Source organism: Citrus sinensis, chromosome 7 (genome assembly GCF_022201045.2).
Source record: "Citrus sinensis cultivar Valencia sweet orange chromosome 7, DVS_A1.0, whole genome shotgun sequence".
In the NCBI taxonomy this organism is placed as follows: Eukaryota; Viridiplantae; Streptophyta; class Magnoliopsida; order Sapindales; family Rutaceae; genus Citrus; species Citrus sinensis.
Window position 1 is genome coordinate 23,273,022 of NC_068562.1, and position 16,961 is coordinate 23,289,982.

General features: G+C 31.1%; 2 protein-coding genes and 1 long non-coding RNA gene across 7 annotated transcripts in view; 1 reads left to right on the forward strand and 2 right to left on the reverse strand.

The window, feature by feature from the left end:
* The window catches only part of LOC127898878 (uncharacterized), a gene marked incomplete at both ends in the record, with an annotated part of 76,484 nt that overhangs the window by 44,998 nt on the left and 14,525 nt on the right, over nt 1-16,961 (forward strand). The gene's annotated exons all lie outside the window — the stretch shown is intronic.
* LOC102609792 (protein ALP1-like) lies at nt 1,720-6,230 on the reverse strand. 4 transcript variants are annotated; one of them, XM_052443921.1, is made up of 4 exons: nt 5,842-6,125; nt 4,317-4,839; nt 4,005-4,230; nt 3,306-3,909 (listed from the first exon to the last, which is right to left on the reverse strand). In XM_052443921.1, exons 2-4 carry the CDS (start codon nt 4,830-4,832, stop codon nt 3,470-3,472), a joined length of 1,182 nt encoding a protein of 393 aa, XP_052299881.1. In that variant the 5' UTR covers nt 4,833-4,839; nt 5,842-6,125; the 3' UTR covers nt 3,306-3,469. The 4 variants fall into 4 exon arrangements, with proteins under 4 accessions (XP_006465076.2, XP_052299881.1, XP_052299880.1 ...); XM_052443920.1 differs by having other exon boundaries at nt 4,317-4,833; nt 5,842-6,124; XM_006465013.4 differs by lacking the exons at nt 3,306-3,909; nt 4,005-4,230; nt 4,317-4,839 and adding exons at nt 1,720-2,502; nt 2,867-3,200 and having other exon boundaries at nt 5,842-6,230.
* LOC127903635 (uncharacterized) lies at nt 7,927-9,359 on the reverse strand. 2 transcript variants are annotated; one of them, XR_008056346.1, is made up of 3 exons: nt 9,034-9,359; nt 8,825-8,937; nt 7,927-8,147 (listed from the first exon to the last, which is right to left on the reverse strand). It is a non-coding gene; the product is annotated as an uncharacterized LOC127903635 (long non-coding RNA). The 2 variants fall into 2 exon arrangements; XR_008056345.1 differs by having other exon boundaries at nt 7,938-8,147; nt 8,825-8,927; nt 9,034-9,347.

Genomic DNA, 16,961 nt, shown 5'->3' on the forward strand with positions numbered 1-16,961 from the left:
GTCATCCCTGATGTTTTTTGAAAAATTAGAAAAGGTAAAAGTTTCTAAATGTTGACATATATGTCCAGATGTTTCAAATTTTTTTACAATTAAATCTATTGACCTAGTTTGACTATTAGCATGAGTATAGTGTATGGACAACAATGTAATCTCATGTAAAAAGTTTTAAATGCATGAAAAATTAAAACGCCTTAATTAATATTTTGTTAACATAATATCCATTTAATATACAATAATTATTTGAATATGTCAATTAAAAAAGAATACATGATAAAAATATATTACTTTGTTAACAATAATAATATATGACCATAACGAACATGCATATGCCTAAATTAAATGTTTCCAATAATATTATTAATGAACAAGTTGTGTAATTCGTAAGGTATATTTAATTAAATATTTTTTTTATTTTGATACTATTATGCTGCGTTTACTTTTTGGATTGGATTGGGAATCCTGAGGAGTGGGAATCCAGGGATTAGGAGTGTGGAGTGGGAGTGGGAGTAGAGTGTTTACTTAGACTAAATGAAAGTATGGATTGTCAATCAGAATCCTAATTATTTGTTTACTTTGTCTTGGATTGGGAGTAAATTGTTTTAAATTACAATTTTATCCTTATGTAAAGAATTTGTAGTTTTTTTTTAAAAAATGAATAAAAAAATATTTGTACAATAACCTATTTATTTTATCATTAATTTTAATTATATAAAATACTAATTATTTTTAATGACGTAAAATAAATTTTTTTATGAATTTTATTTTAATTTTAAAACTAAAAATTATTGGTAATATTTATCTGTATAAACAAAAGACAATTTAAAATGTTAGATTATACTATTACATTGTGCCATCGTCAAGAAAATTATTTTTCACAACTTTAATTTTTCCATCCTGTTATTTTTTATTTATTTATTTTTTCAAATTTTATGTGCATACACAACTTGTTCTAAATATGAACATATCAAGGCATAGGGCAGCCATCAGTTTTGATGCCTGGAGCTACAGGCCATTTTGGCAAACAACCTTTCTATTTTTTCCAGTGGCTTTCCAGTAGCTAGCTTTGGTGGCTCTATTTGTTCTCGAGCCATTCGGGTAATTTCGAACCCTAGGACAGAAGAAGAACCATTCTATATCTCATTTTGGAAGGAATGATTTCTCTGCAAATTTACAATTGGAAATTCATTTTGTTGAATTCTCAAATCAATAAGATTAAGGTAAACAGAATGACCGAATATAAAACAGCTACTCACTGCTTTTTTTCTCATTATTGTACATGAAAACTTAAATCCCATAAAATTGGCTTTTAGTACAAAAAGTTAAGGCCCCATGTGAAGAAAGATTCTAACAGGAATCAAATAAATAAAACAAACGAAAAAGTGCTTTACAAAGCTAAAAACAATTCCTTGTTCACATTAACTTTCAACTGTCTTTGATCACTAAAGCTAATTCATGTTTTTCATGGCAATTAGACAAATACAAACATTACACGATTAAAATCTGAGGTACTTGGTAACTGATCAAATTTGTACAATTAGACCACATGAATACACAACTTGTTCTAAATATGAACAAATCAAGGTATAGGGCAGCCATCAGTTTTGATGCCTGGAGCTATAAGCCATTTTGCCAATAGGTAATACTTGGTAGAATGAAGTCCCCACCACTATGGTCCAAAAATATCATTAGACTGCAGCATAAAGTAAATCAATATAGCCATGAAAACAAAATTAAATATTGTTCATTAGTTCGATATAGTTTCGAACCCCAAAATATATTACATAGCACCTCAAGTCCAAGGTTCCAAAATAATATTATATAAGAACACATCTCTAAAGTTCCAAAATAGTGTGTTCATTTGACAAAACACAATCTAAATTTCTAAACTAATACAAGGACTGCATCTCACAAACCACGACCAATCTTTCGAAGGATATACCCCTTTTTCAGCTCATTGGGCAAGTTGAAGAACACACGTAGCATATCATGTTTGGTTGCCAAAATATCAATCGCATCTAATATTTCTTGCTCGCCTAAGCCTTCAATCTTACATATTTCACCATACAACTTAGCTTGTAAATCAGATAATTCTTTGTCATCAGTAGAAAGTACGCTAATCAACCCATCAAGCTTGGGTACAATGGCTGAAATGGACTCTGCCATTGCCCCCATATTTGAAGACATAATTTCAAATGTCTTGTCCTTGGTTCTTATTTTCTTCTTGGGATGGCTGGAATTACTTGGAATGCTTTCATTTTCATTAGCATGTGCACGTGATTGTGGAGTGTGTGACATATCATCAAGAATATTCTCCATAAAAGTCTCATGAGTGGAATCATTTCCTAAGGTGAAATTAAAATTGTCTTCATGACGTACCTCTTCTTCGTCATCATCAGCATTGCCGGCATTTGCTCCATTAGCTCTATCACGACCAAAGATCTCACTCAATGTGTAATAATGGGGAAATGGTTTGAGAAATAACCCACTTGCATCCTTTCTTTTCTATTGGGGGAATAACAAAACAAAGAAACATGAACAGCACAACAACATAAACAGGACAACAAATGATTGATTAATGTTAAACAATCAGTGCCCTTTAATCTTAAACGAACATAAACAGCAAATATTTAACAAAGAAACAAGATCAACACATCAAAAGAATGAAGCCTAGAAATAATAATGGAACAAAGAAACATGAACAGCCCATCAACATAAACAGCCCAGAAACGGAGTCAAAAACAGAGCACGAACATCCAAAACAGCCCAAATGAAATAAATCAGATAGATAAAGGACATTATAAACTTCAAAACCAATTATGATCTACTCCCTAACTCTCAATAGAAAGAATAAAGTTAGGTATTTTACCTTCACATACTCATCGTAAACACTTTTATCACATACAATCATCGACTTCTCTGAATCCCAACCAAACCCACTTAGAGCTAACATGTCTGCCACAGCATTATGTTTTAGCTTGAAATACTTCACTCTAGATTCAATATGGGGATATGCTTTCAATCCACATCCTGGAATTTTCAACTCCAACATACTTTCAAGTTGATTCAAGTATCCAGTTTGGAACCCACAATCTACCCGCCACATTGGATTTTGACTCAATTCATACAATGAATCTACCAATGCATCATCTTGGGCTGTTGTCTAGTAATGCTTCGACAACCCACGACCTCTTTGACTCATTCTATTTACAATAAAATAAATTTGTTATAAAAAAAGTATAACGTCAACTACACTTGATTGTATAGTTAAATGCAACATATAAAATGAAAATAAATGGCAAAAATAATTCATCATAAAAAATAATAATAAATTGCATAAACAGCAAATATAAAATAATACATTGTCAATTAAAACAATCACATTGTCATTGAAGGAACACACCAAACAAATACATTGTTAAATACCATTACAAGTGATTTAACAAACTACAATGATAATAAACGAATGTCCTCATGCATTCCTCATGTTCCACATCTCTTGAGCTAAATTATCTCTCCAAGCAGACCACTCATTTGAAGTGTCAATTGACTCAATGAATTGTGCTTCGTCAACATTGTCCCCTATGTCATCATCTATTTCTTCTTCCATAACATCGATAGACATTTCCGTTCTTATGAAATTGTGCAACATACAACAAACAGATATTATACGACGTTGTGTTATAATATCATAAAAAGCGGGACTTCTAAGTACAACCCATCTCTTCTTTAATATCCCGAAACATCGCTCAATCACATTGCGAGCACTAGAGTGTTTCATATTAAAAAACTCTTTTGGTGTATGAGGTTGGTGTCCATCACGAAAGTCGCTCAAATGATAACGTTCCCCTCTATATGGTGAAAGAAAACTCATCCCATTGGTATAGCCAGCATCAACCAAGTAATAATAACCTATAAAAAGAATAAGATAATGTTGTATGAAAAAAAATCATTCGCCAAGTAATATACTCTCACAAGCTAAAGAAAAATTTGGTTAAATTTATTACCATGAGGGACTTTTAACCCATTTGTTCTAGTTAAGGCATCTTTTAGCACGCGCATATCATGAGTTGAACCTTCCCAACCCGGTAAGACATATATAAATTGCATATCTTGTGAACAAACTCCCAAAACATTTGTTGCAATCTCATTTTTTCTAGTTCTATATCTTGGTTTATCGGCCTCCGAAACATGAACTTTTATATAAGTACCATCTAAAGCTCCTAAGCAATTCTACAATAAACCATTAAAAAAATTTAATGAGTCAATGTACAAAGTGTATTAGAGAAGACACAAATGAAACAAAATATTATACTTACCGTAAACCACTTCCATTTTGGGTCCGTTGAGTTGTCTGTAATTGGCTCAGGTTTCTTCCAAAATTCCTTTTGACATCTAATCATTGCCCTTAAACACTCATGAAAACATTTACTAACTGTTCTTCTGGATCTCTTAAAGTTAAAACCGACAACCCGATTTTTGACATGATGTGCTAAGATTGACAAAAACATTGCAACCATTTCCTCTGGAGACACCCTTTTACTTCTAACCAAACTCCCTTTCTCACAAAGAAGCTTACATAATTTGAAAAATGCTTGTCTATCCATTCTTAATTGTGACAAACATTTTATATCACTTTCAAACACCAAGCCATGCAAATGTGACAGTTGTTGGTAAACTCTATAAGCTGAATTTGGACTTTCCAACCTTTGTTCACAAGATAAGTAAACATAGGAATACATAGCAGCACACACAGCCATAATCATTTGCAACATGACAACTAGTTCTTGTATAATTACCAAGATTTTCTGCTTTCTTGCTAACAACTGTGCCATCCTATCGCTTAACAAAAAAGAAAACTCGATAAATAAAATGGGCTGGAAAATTAATTTTTATTTCTTTATGATGGAACCTCAACTAAATGAGCTGGAAAATATATTAACTAATCCATCAGTTATATAAAATAAGCCAAAACCAACAAGAGGAAATTTATCAAATCGAACAGCAGCAAAAACAATCTCTTTCATTCTCTTTCAATTACTTTTCTGTTAAAACACAGACAAAAATAGCTAATGCTTGGATGCCAGAGGCATAAAAAAGGTCAAAATTTTGCTAAAATAATAATAAATCTAATTATTTTTCAACTTGTCATTGATAAAGTGTTTTCTCAATAGTCACAGCTAGAGGAAATGATAGCTTAAATAAGAGAACAAGAATAAAGTAGACTATGTAATTATCATGCCTTATCTTTCCCAGCATCATTATATTAGTCAAACATGTGGAGTCAATAACTAATCATTATGTCCAAATAAGAACTGCAAAAAGTTTACATTCCAATATAAATATAAACTAATTATATTGCAAAAAGTTTACACTTGTTGAGTTCCCTTCAAATATGTTTACATATTTTAACCATAAATAGTTGTAAATTATGGACCCTAATCTTACACATGGCAAAATCTTAAACTGGCATGCATTAGACTAATTATGGATCTGCATGTACACGATCATTGCTCTCTTGAAAATGGGAGAAAAAAACCAAATCCATGCATTAAATTTTCACAACCCAGAATAGAGAAATTTTAAACAAAAAAAAAGAGCTTCCACATGACCACTGAACTGGCACCACATCTTGTCTCTATACACAGTAGGAGCAAAAGCAGAGAAAAAGCACTTTCAACACACAAAAGAACTTCCTCTTTTATTTTCACTTTTTGACCAAAAAAAATAAGCAAATCGGTTCGAGCAACACATGTAACACAAAGATAAATTAATGACAGATCGTTGCATGTATGACTCAACAAAAACTAGATCAGTGGCATGAATGTTATTAGAAAACATTACCTTCGATGATTCGAAATCGACAAAAGAGAATTTTTAGCAGCGTGGGTAGTGATTCCAAAGCCGTGATTGAGGCTAGTTCATGTATTCTCTTTTCGCCGGCACCGGTGACCTTTTCCAAGTGAAGAAATCGAGCAATGATTTTGGGATTTCACGAGTTAGATTTTGGGATTTCACTGGTTAGGGTTTGATGAACTTGAAATTCGTTACCATTCAGTCTTTTTTATATATGGTACAATTGTAAATTTTGATATTGTTTAAGGGCGTTTTTGGTATCAAAGGAGTGGGAGTGGGACTCCCACCTCTCCCCACGGGAGTGGGAATCCCAATCCCCACTCCAAAATTGAGTGGGTCCCACGGAGTGGGAATCCCACTCCCCCTTCAAAACTTGCAAGTAAACGCTGGAGTGGGAGGAATCCACACTCCTCACTCCCACTCCAGCAAGCAAACACTACATTAGCTTCTTTGTGTATGATAACTGAATTTCATTTATGTTTTTTCTTTACTCCTAATTAGCAGTTTAGCACCCATGAACTCTATCCTCTATTTTTGTTTCCTTCTTTTCATAAACTCTAACCAAATAAAATAGTTTTAATTTAAACCATCATATTTTAGAAGTAGATTTTTTGATTGACGAAAGTCCTACTATTGATTCTTTGGTCTATGCAGTAGTGTGATTTAAAAAAAGGGTCCAGCTACCGTGCACTTGGTGCATGGTACCCCACATTTTGTCTATTTATGAGTTGCCCATTAGATTTAATGCAAAACTTGCTTCAACAACATGGATGTATTCTATTTGGTTTTTAACATTAACATCTCTATTGTTTTTCAAAAAAGAAAAATAATCAAAAGTTTGAGAAATAATTTTGGATAATTTTTATATTTTCTATTTTGATCAAGTGATCTAATTTACTATTAAAATTAATGACAATATAAGGCCAATAACTTGAAAAAAAAATAATACATAAAATCTTTTTTTTGAAAATAATATAATATTAATTTAATATGTAATAAATAATTTAAATATATAATAAAATATATTAATTTATCAATAATATTAAACAATTTTTAGAAACAGTATAAAATCTATTTAATCAATAATAAATAATTTAAATATGTAATTAAATTTTAATTTATCAATAATAATATGACCAAATGACAATGTTAAAAAATTTTATAATAATCAATTATGGTTTAGTACTCAAATATAAATAATAGAAATATATTCTTAAGTGTAAATAGTAGAAATATTTTGGACTTATATATTCAAATTTCATAACTTTTAATTTTTTTCACTTTTCAGCAAATAAGAGGGACTGTAAAGTAATTTACCAAAAACAATGGTACCGTGTACCCAGGGCACCGTAGCTTCATCCAAAGCTTGTAATCATTTACGCGTGATTAAAAATGTCAAATTACTTTTCCACCACAAAAAAATAAACACCATTCTTACATCAAAAGAGAAATGAAAAATTAATACATTAACTTAAAAGAGAAGAATACAAATAGAGAGAGAAAATCATAGAATTTGAAATGTTAAAGTGATTTGTTCAATATAGAGAGAAATTAAAAAGAAGTCCACTAATATTTTGTAATTAGAAAACTAGCTATATAGACTATCTTAGTATCTTACATAAATTATATTATAGAATAGCCTAAATATATTTATCCTCACTAATAATAGGTTACGTACTCCTCAAGGTCAACAAGATGTCTTTCCCAAATTGTTTTTATTTTTATTTTTTCATTTTCTTTTTATCCAATAGCTGAGGTGTAATGGAGCAACAGTAATAAAAGTTGCTGTTAATTTTATTGTTCTCTTTTTCTAATTGTGTTTGTATCAAATTAACGAGTACCAAAATTTCCACAATTAATCCTAGTTAGGGATGGCAAATATCCAATTCTGGATGGATAATATCCATCAAAATACAAATCTATAATTATCCATGATGGATATATCCATATCCATATCCAGTATTTAATATTGGACATGGATATGGATTTTATCCATAAAGATATGGATATCCATGGATATCCACGGATATCCATGAATATTTTATTTTTATTATATAAAAAATAAAAAAAATAAATAAAAAATAATATAAAATAGTTAAAATCAGTATTAGATTCTAATATCAAATAAAAAATAATAAACATAACAAATATCAAAACTATGAATTCAAAAAAATTATAATATGAAATTACAAATTAATTTCAAATTAAATACAAAAAGTTCATTCTTCTAACGCATCATTAATCTCCAATCTTCTAACACATCATTAATCTCCAACTAGATCATCATCATTAATCTGCAAATTCAAGCAAAACACAGATAATATTAAATGCACAATGAGCCAAATGAAAAATGAAAGAAGCTTAATAGTGTAAGTTCAGCCAGTTGTGACAGTTACCTGCGGATATGATGAGTGTCTGACCAGTATAATTCAGGTTTGCCTTTGCCCAAGGAAATTTTCAAACTGCAACCAACTGATAACAAGAAGTAAATGAGAAAATGACAGAAAAAAGCCAGACCTGCCATTTGATGCATGAATAGAGCAGATATGAACTAAACAGGAAATTCTGAAACAGAGACTCCAATTGTATGTTTCTCAGCACTTTACTTCCTAACTAAATAAATATATAATATAGATAGTAGGCAGTCTATTGTGCAAAGGGCTCACATGCTTATTATTTCTTAATCTCAGAAGTGATCAAAGTATTTTAAGCATCAACCAAGGCAGTTACATTTTCTGTAATATTCAGCTTAAACCATATAATTTGCCACCATGGCCATAACAAATGAAATATCTTTGGCAGCCGGATAGATTTTTAAATCAAGTGAAACTTAAGATGAATAACACAGGACAGAAGATTAGGTAATAGAAGACAGGGCCACAGAACAGAACACCAGGGATCCGTAACATTGAGGTCCTTTCCTAAAAATATACTCTTCAATTAGGCACAACAATAAGCATCAAGCACATACCAAAAAAAGAAAAATAAACACTATTCAGAACATGGTTGGGTCTCCTCTTCATCATCATTATCAGTCACTTCTCCATTTATTTCTTCCCCATTCATCACTTTATCTTTAGGAATCTCACCTAATTTAAAAAAAAAAACTTGTAAAATATAAAAAAAAAAAACAAATACTATCAAAATCAAATAAGTGCAGAAGTGAGCTGAATTTGATACCTTTTAATTGAGCCCATATCCAATTATGAGTACACATTAAGGCCTCTACTGTACTCGGATGAAGTCTACTACGATGTGGGCTTAAACATCGACCTCCCGCACTAAAAGCAGATTCGGAAGCAACTGTGGAGACCGGAACAGCCAGCAAATCTCTAGCAATCTCAGACAATATCGGATATCTACTTCTATTCACCTTCCACCACATTAAAATATCGAAGTCTGGAGTAGTCTTATCCTCTTCTTCCAAGTAATTATCTAACTCCGACTTAACTCGTTTACCAATATGTTGGCTTTGAATGCATTAAATTTTTGCACATCCCACATACCCATCACAACTGAACTAGAATTAGAATTACAAACAACACTAGACTCACCAAATCCTTCAGCCAAATTCGATCCAACCACACTCTTTTTTTTATATTCTGAATATAAGTCAGAACAGAGAGTACGGATTCTATCAACATGAGTTGATGCATCACTACCATAAATCTGAGGAAAGAAATAATCCACTAGAACCATTTTATATCTAGGATCCAATACAACAGCAACAGCTATTACACCATGGATTTCATCCCAATATTTTCCAAACTTTTCTAACATACTTTTCGCCATATTTTTTTATCACATCACATGAAGAATTAAGCCAAGCATTCAATGATAATCTAATTTCACAAATTATTGGAAAAAATAAGTTAGCTGTTGGGTATTTAGTGCCAGAAAACATCTCAGTCATAGTATAGAAGGGTTTCAAACGCTCACATACTACTCTTGCCAACTCCCACTCTACTAAACAGCTTATAAGCTTCAGCAATCAAAACTTACCTTGCGAGGGAGACAACAAACAGGCGGACGGACGACGGCGGTGGTAGCGACGACAGAGACGATGGCAGCTGGAACGAGGCAGAAAAGCGCTCAAGAATAGCTGGAAGCTACAGTTACGGCTGATCAACCATTGGTACAGCGCCGGCGCACCTAAACGGAACCCCCGGAAAGCAGCGTCGGAGTCGGGGAAGAGCGTCGGTAAGCGAAGACCGGCCAGCGAGCGATGTGATAATCTTAGGTTTTGCTATCCAGACATTTGATTTTGCTTATTTCATTTTAGTTTTACGATTTTAATTTTTTAATTTCAAATAAGATATTAATTGGATATCCATACCCATCCAATTTTTATTTGGATATTTTTTTAAAATACCCATATCCATATCCAAAAAGTTTTGGATGGATATTATCCAATCCAATTGGATTGGATGTATGGATATCCAATTTAAATGGACCAAATTGCCATCCCTAATCCTAGTAGCAACCTAACTCATCAAAAAAAAAAAAAAATGAGATAGTGGGTTCAAGCTTTTGTAATCGAAAGACTCATATCTCTTCCACGTAATTGGTTAGGGATAAAAATCCTTCTTCATAAATGTGAGTAGACGGTGAATTTGTTCCCTAAATATTAATGAGATAAAATTTGGACCGTAACTTAAAGGTTAACCCCATAAATTTCTGTTTGTATATATCAATAAATTTATAGATGAAATTCCTAACACCATGCATATGAATGATGCAATTTCATGGTACTATCTTACCAAAATAGCGTCAACTCAGACGTCAGGTGTATATTCTCGTCACGTGTCCAGACTCTTTCTTTAGTATTAGTACGAAGTTCTACTCTCAACTTCTCTTCATTTGACAACTTTGTCTCTTGCTAAATTGACAGAAATATAAAGCAATGGACTTTTGACACATACACACCCATAATTTGTTGTAAATTCCCACTCCCCATTCTTGCCTTTACCTTTTAATTTGTGACTCCACTCCCTCTTATAAAACTAGGTTGAAGATTAAAAATAATAATAATAATAATAATAATCCATTAAGGCATAGAAAGTGAAAATTTTTTTAATTCAATAATTATGTAAGGGTAAACTCACTGTGAATCACAAATTAATTAGAAATAAAAATCTTTAAAACATACTTAATTTGATTTTATTTAATAACTTTTTATTCAGTAATAGCTTAGTCATCCTACGTCAAAAGTTATGCATTATTACTCATTACGCAATGAAATTACATTATAGTTATGATATTTTCAGACAAAATATTTCTTCATCTAAAGTCTCTCTTCATCTACTATTTCTTCTCACCATATATGATCACAATTAAGGTTCAAAAGGTTTTATTGGATACAAATATTGTAGGGCCCTAATTCTTATTGATGTTGCGCGTTTTCTGTTTCATTTAATTTACTGGGTTGGCATTTTGTGGCCAGAAGCCAAATTACCTCCAAGCTAGGTTACTTTTCAAGAAATTTCCAAATCTTTGTCTCTTCAAAATTTTAATGCGTGTCAATTCAATCGTTAAAACTTCAGGCACTTGATTTTAGTTGAATCATTCGAGATTTTCTTGGAATTACAGAGAATAATTTCTCAAATTGTGGATCATATTACTAATTATATTTTATTTTGCTTTAAAAAAAATGTTTTTGAAATGCAGATGATGTACTTAATACTTTCGAATTCATCTTTTCTTCAGTATCGTCGTAGCTGAATAAGTATATATATTTTTCTAATTACCTCAACCTCAAACTTTAAAAAATAAATATAAATTCCTATAATTAATGTAGGGAACATTTAAATTTTAATTTAAATTAAACTGATGAGTTTGTGATAATTTATTCTTCGACTATCTTAAATTTTGTCTTTAATTAAAGAAGTAATATTTAAAAGAAAAAAGGACACCTACACTCCTAAGATATGGAAAAACAGTCACAAAGACCCTCAAGTTTTCAAAAGGAATACTAAGACCATCTTTTTTACCATAATACTCTTTAAATTTAGTAATTTAGAAAATTAACTTTGAATTTTTTTAATTAATGCAAATTTAATATAAATAATATAATCTATCTAATAATATTAAATTATTTTTAACATTTAAAATAATATTAAATATTAAATTATTATATTTATTTTAATTATATATTTGTATTTATTATAGAGATTTTTAACAAATATTTGGGTTAAATAGATTTACAATTAACAAAATACCTGCTTATTAATAATATTAAAATTATTTTTAATAATACCCAAAATAATTTTGATTTTAATTTATTTATTTTAATATTATGTTTCTATTTATTATTAAAATTACTTTAATGTAATAAATTAGGTCTAATAGATTGTAAAATATAAAAATATTTTTAAATATTGAAATTATTTTAAAATGTATACATTATTAAATTTATTTTAATGCCATATTTCTATTTATTATAAAATTTTCGGGTCAACATTTTTAGATTTATGACATCAAAAGGTATTATTGTCAAAAGGAGGTCTTAGTGTCCTTTATTAAAAACTTAGGAGCCTTTGTGATTATTTTCTCAAAAAGGGTGTAGGTGTCCTTTTTCCTATTTAAAATTTACCTCCAATGTAGTGCCGTATGCAAAGCAAACATATATACTAGTATGCTAAAACCATCATCATCGATTAAAGCAGCTGGCAATTAAGGGAGCAAAGGACAATTGGCATATTATTTTTTATTGTTACTTTGTTGTTTCATGACTCAAGTGTTAGAAAATACTAGTCATGAGCAGCCACGGTAAGAACTCATGCCCTAAATAATTCTAGGGTGCACTACAAATTTATGTATTTAGGCTCTCAATAAATTTCAGATGATAATGTATTTGTAGAAATAATAATTAAAAAAATAACAAAAGTAATAGTAGTGAGCCTGGCCATGGACTACCACGCTTTGGTCACTTTCCATTGGTGCTACATCGGCCTCCTATGATATGGTCTTCGGTGCTACCACCTCAGTCATCAGCTCATCAAATCCCTTTGCTTGCCCATGGGGCAGCATCCCACAACTACCACCTTGCAAATGGCCTTCACCGCGGTGGGTCCCATCACCTAAACCAGCTGTCGACACTCAATCAAACTCTAATTAAAACATTATCATGTCTCCATGATGTGTGTCTACTACTTACTTTTCATAAGAAATGTAGGTTTGGACTTTGGAGTCAATGAATATCTTGTGGGATAAGTATAGAATTTCCTTCGTTTTGTCAACTCCGTTTAAATATGAAGCTTTACTCTCATTTTCCCTTCATTTGTCAACTTTGTCTCTTCCTGAGTTGACACAAATATATATATGAGCTCAAGGCAGTGGACATTTGACACCATATAATTTTGTTGTAAAATTCTAGTTCACACCCATTAATTTTTGCCTTTTGCCTTGTAATTTTTTCACAATGCCTAAAGCTGAAGCTGGATCCCTTAAGCTCGAGGCCAGGCGCAGAACTTATTGCCAGCAGAAAATGGAGCAAGTTCTTTATCTCCCTCCTAAGAGAGGATGCATTAAGCGTCGAATTTTCTCATCTGTTTATCACGAGCTGAAGGTCATTCTTCACGAACTCGGTTTTCATCTCCTTTGTTCCTGTTTTGGCAATTCTTCTTCAGGATGAATTTTATTAACTAGCTCTTGATGCTTTTGAAATCTAGAGTCAATAAAAATGCGAATATGTTCTTAATTTTCATAGTTCAATGTATATTATATTATACAAATAAGTCTAGGCATTTTATAAATTAAATTCAGTACTTAAACTGTTTTGGTGATATATACGAAGCTTTATGGTAACTTTATGATCTTTTGATGTATGCTATTGTGATGGTATTTATATGATCAACCTTGGGAGTGCAACTAGTTTCATTATCTGTTTCTCATGAGTCATGAGCAACACAACATGACCTCTCATTTTGGTTGTATTTATTTATTTATTATTTTTTGTGTGATATTGTTCCCTTGTTAATTACTTGCTCTTGTAATGTATATTCTTTGTCACACTGTTGACCTGTTGAGGACAACTTAAGTTACTTTAAGGAAATATCCAAGAATTATACCAATGGCTTTTTAGAAGCTTGCATGAACAAATAACAATAATAATAATAAGAATAGGCCTTGTAGTCCAATGGTGGGGACAACCAACACTGTATGCAATAGTTTGAGTCTATCTAGGAGTTCTTTCTCCTTTTGTATTATACTTGGTAAGTATCTATAAACGTTGTATCTAAATTTTTAGCGGACCTCTCGTATTATAATATACTTGTAAAAAAGAAAAATCGAAAAATCTGTTTTAGTATCCCATATCTTTATATTGTCTGGAAACTCCTATAATGTCATTAAAAAGCCTTGGGCACTTGCAATCTCATTGAAATTATGTAACAGAGACATCTCAAAAGTCAAAAGGGTTCACAACCCGGTCCGTATTATATGCAGATAATTTTGTTTTTGTTTGGAAAGAATAATGAATTAAATGTTTAAAAACATTTTTATTTTGGTCATTATGGAAGCTTCGAAGGAATTGTGCTCGGCAGCTAGCCATCAATTTTTCCAGTAGTGTCAAATAACTGAGAGCGCGTGATTTGACTTTGCGCTTATTCTAAACTTCAAAGAAATTCCAATTTGACATTTATAACATTAACTCTGGGCCCAAGACCTACTTTTGACATTAATTAACCATTTGTTCTTGCCCTTTGACTTATAGTAGTCACGTTTGTCTTTGCTTGATCTTTTTAATTTGTGACTTTCATTTTCTTTTCTCTTTGTTTTATTTTTAAATAAATTAAATAACAATCGTATTGAATGTAGGACGTTATTTTAAAATTCTATAATTTTTATTATTTTAAGACTTTTTATTTTAATTAGAGTCAATTATAGTATATATCTTAATATTTTATTTCTATCATAATTATGATTTAGTTTTTTTTTTACATTAACTTAGTAAAGTAGGTTTCCTCTATTATAAATAGAGAAGTCTTATCATTATTTTTATAACTTCAGCTTCAATTATTTAATAAAAAAATTTTTTTTATAGTTTCATCTGTGATTATCTATTAAAATCTCTCTTCTAAAGTCGTTTAGAATGGAACATCACCTAATCTCACTTTATACGTTATTAAAAATCTCATTGAGTCATTTGGATTATAACGAGATTTAATCACGCTTCGATAAGAGTATAACCTAATCGTGTTGACTTGGTTTAATACTAAAACAATATATAATGTTCCTTACCAATCAATTCTGCTTCTACAAGGTTGCTATGTTGCTCCGTCATAGACAGATAATAATGCGTTACAACAAGATTATAATAATGCCTTACAACAAGATTAGAAAATGCTCTAATCCAAATAACTCAAATAGAGAGATTTAGATAAATAATTACAGAGGAATTATACAAGAGGATTTTATTATTAATCAAAGGTTATCAAATAGATTATTTAACGACTCTATTTACAATAGAGCAAATACAATTGAATCCTATCTAGATAATAGCAGGAGGACTCTAATAAAATCTGATTAACAAAAGTTAGAACACTTGCTAAAGTAATTAATTGTCCAAAATCATTTCGCTTCTCTTGAAAGAAACTCATCCTTGAGTTTACGTGCAATCTGAAGGATAGAACTTGTAACATAGCATCAAATTATCTCAATGATTGAACTCATATCCCTATCGTTGATCTTCCTTGAAACTTTGAACAACTAATATTTCATGTTCTTTCTCCATTTTCTAGAAGATGAAATTTGTACAAATGAAGAGCCTCAAAGCCTCTCAAGATTTCACCAAATCTCTCTCAGTATGCTTGCTAATTAACTTTATTTTTACAACTAGAACTTCTTCAAGCACAACCTTCTTAGCTTCAATGTAAATAGGCATAACCAATATCAATAATTGGTTTTGACATGTCTTCAAATTGAATTGGCTGCAAAAACTAAATTATACTATTAGGCTCAATGCACAATTTAAGAGTAGAAGTCACCTCTTCTTTTACAATTGTGAACATGTCTTCAATTACTTCCTCTTGGGCATTTGAAATCTCATGCACATCTTTCATCTCCTTCTTAGAAACATCTCTAAGATTATTAATGTCAAAGAAAGCACCTACAAGTCAGCACCGAATTTGGTACTTGACTTTGGTGCCAGCAAATTAAAGAAAATGGAGATCATAGCCCATAAATTTTGAAAGCTAGGATTGACAAAATTGAAGCCACATAGATTGACAAAATTGTAGCCATACTTGTTGGGCTGTAATCGTTAATTTCTTGGTTGATTTTGCTATAAATAGAGTTGCAGATAAAGAGCTGAAGCATTCCATTAAGAGTGAAGCAATTTAGCATTTTAGAAAGAGAGTTTAGAGAGCTTGAAATTATAAGCTCTTGTTATAGTGATTTGAGAGATTAGGTGTATTGGGGTTCTAGGTAGTGAGTTAAAATACCACAATACTTGTTACTCTTTTTCACTAGTAAAATATTTTCCTTTTATCTTCGCTTGTGGACGTAGGCTAAAAGTTGAACCACGTAATTTTTAGTTTCTTTGTGTGATTTTGTGTCTCATTATTTCTCAATTTCACTTTATTTGTATGTCTACTTCACCCATCAATTTCCCAACAATTATCAAGCTAATTTACCCAGGTTTGCTTTGAACTCCTTCAAAAGATGACATTCAATTTGTGTAGCCAATTAAGGAGATGGCACAATCTAAGGTGTAGGTAGGGTACGAAGGCATTCTATTATGTCAACATGAAAACCCTCTAAAATCTCACAACTAATAATTCTTCAATCTCGTCAAAATATGCTTGCCAGTAAAGTCTTTCAAACTGATCAGCATATCATAAATAGATCTCATATCTTAATGAGTCAAACAATAATCAAGAGGAATGAATCTTGATCTCAACATTCTCTTCAAACAACTCCATGATTGAATTTTGTCTCTTCCTTCGAGACATCTACACTTTTGCACGCTAGCCCGTTAATTTGAAATACTCATTTTCAACTTGAAATTAACCACAAATGATACTTGATCCTCTTTTGGCACTCTTGCAAGTTACAACTTAAAAGAATTTATCAATTTCATCCAACATTAAAAGGAACGATCAAATTCA

Coding starts and splice junctions, on each gene's coding strand:
- LOC102609792 (XM_052443921.1), bottom strand. CDS start 4,832: ATGGCACAGTTGTTAGCAAGAAAGCAGAAAATCTTGGTAATTATACAA. Junction 4,231..4,316: donor CAAAATGGAAGTGGTTTACG/GTAAGTATAATA, acceptor GGTTTATTGTAG/AATTGCTTAGGAGCTTTAGA. Junction 3,910..4,004: donor TGGGTTAAAAGTCCCTCATG/GTAATAAATTTA, acceptor TTCTTTTTATAG/GTTATTATTACTTGGTTGAT.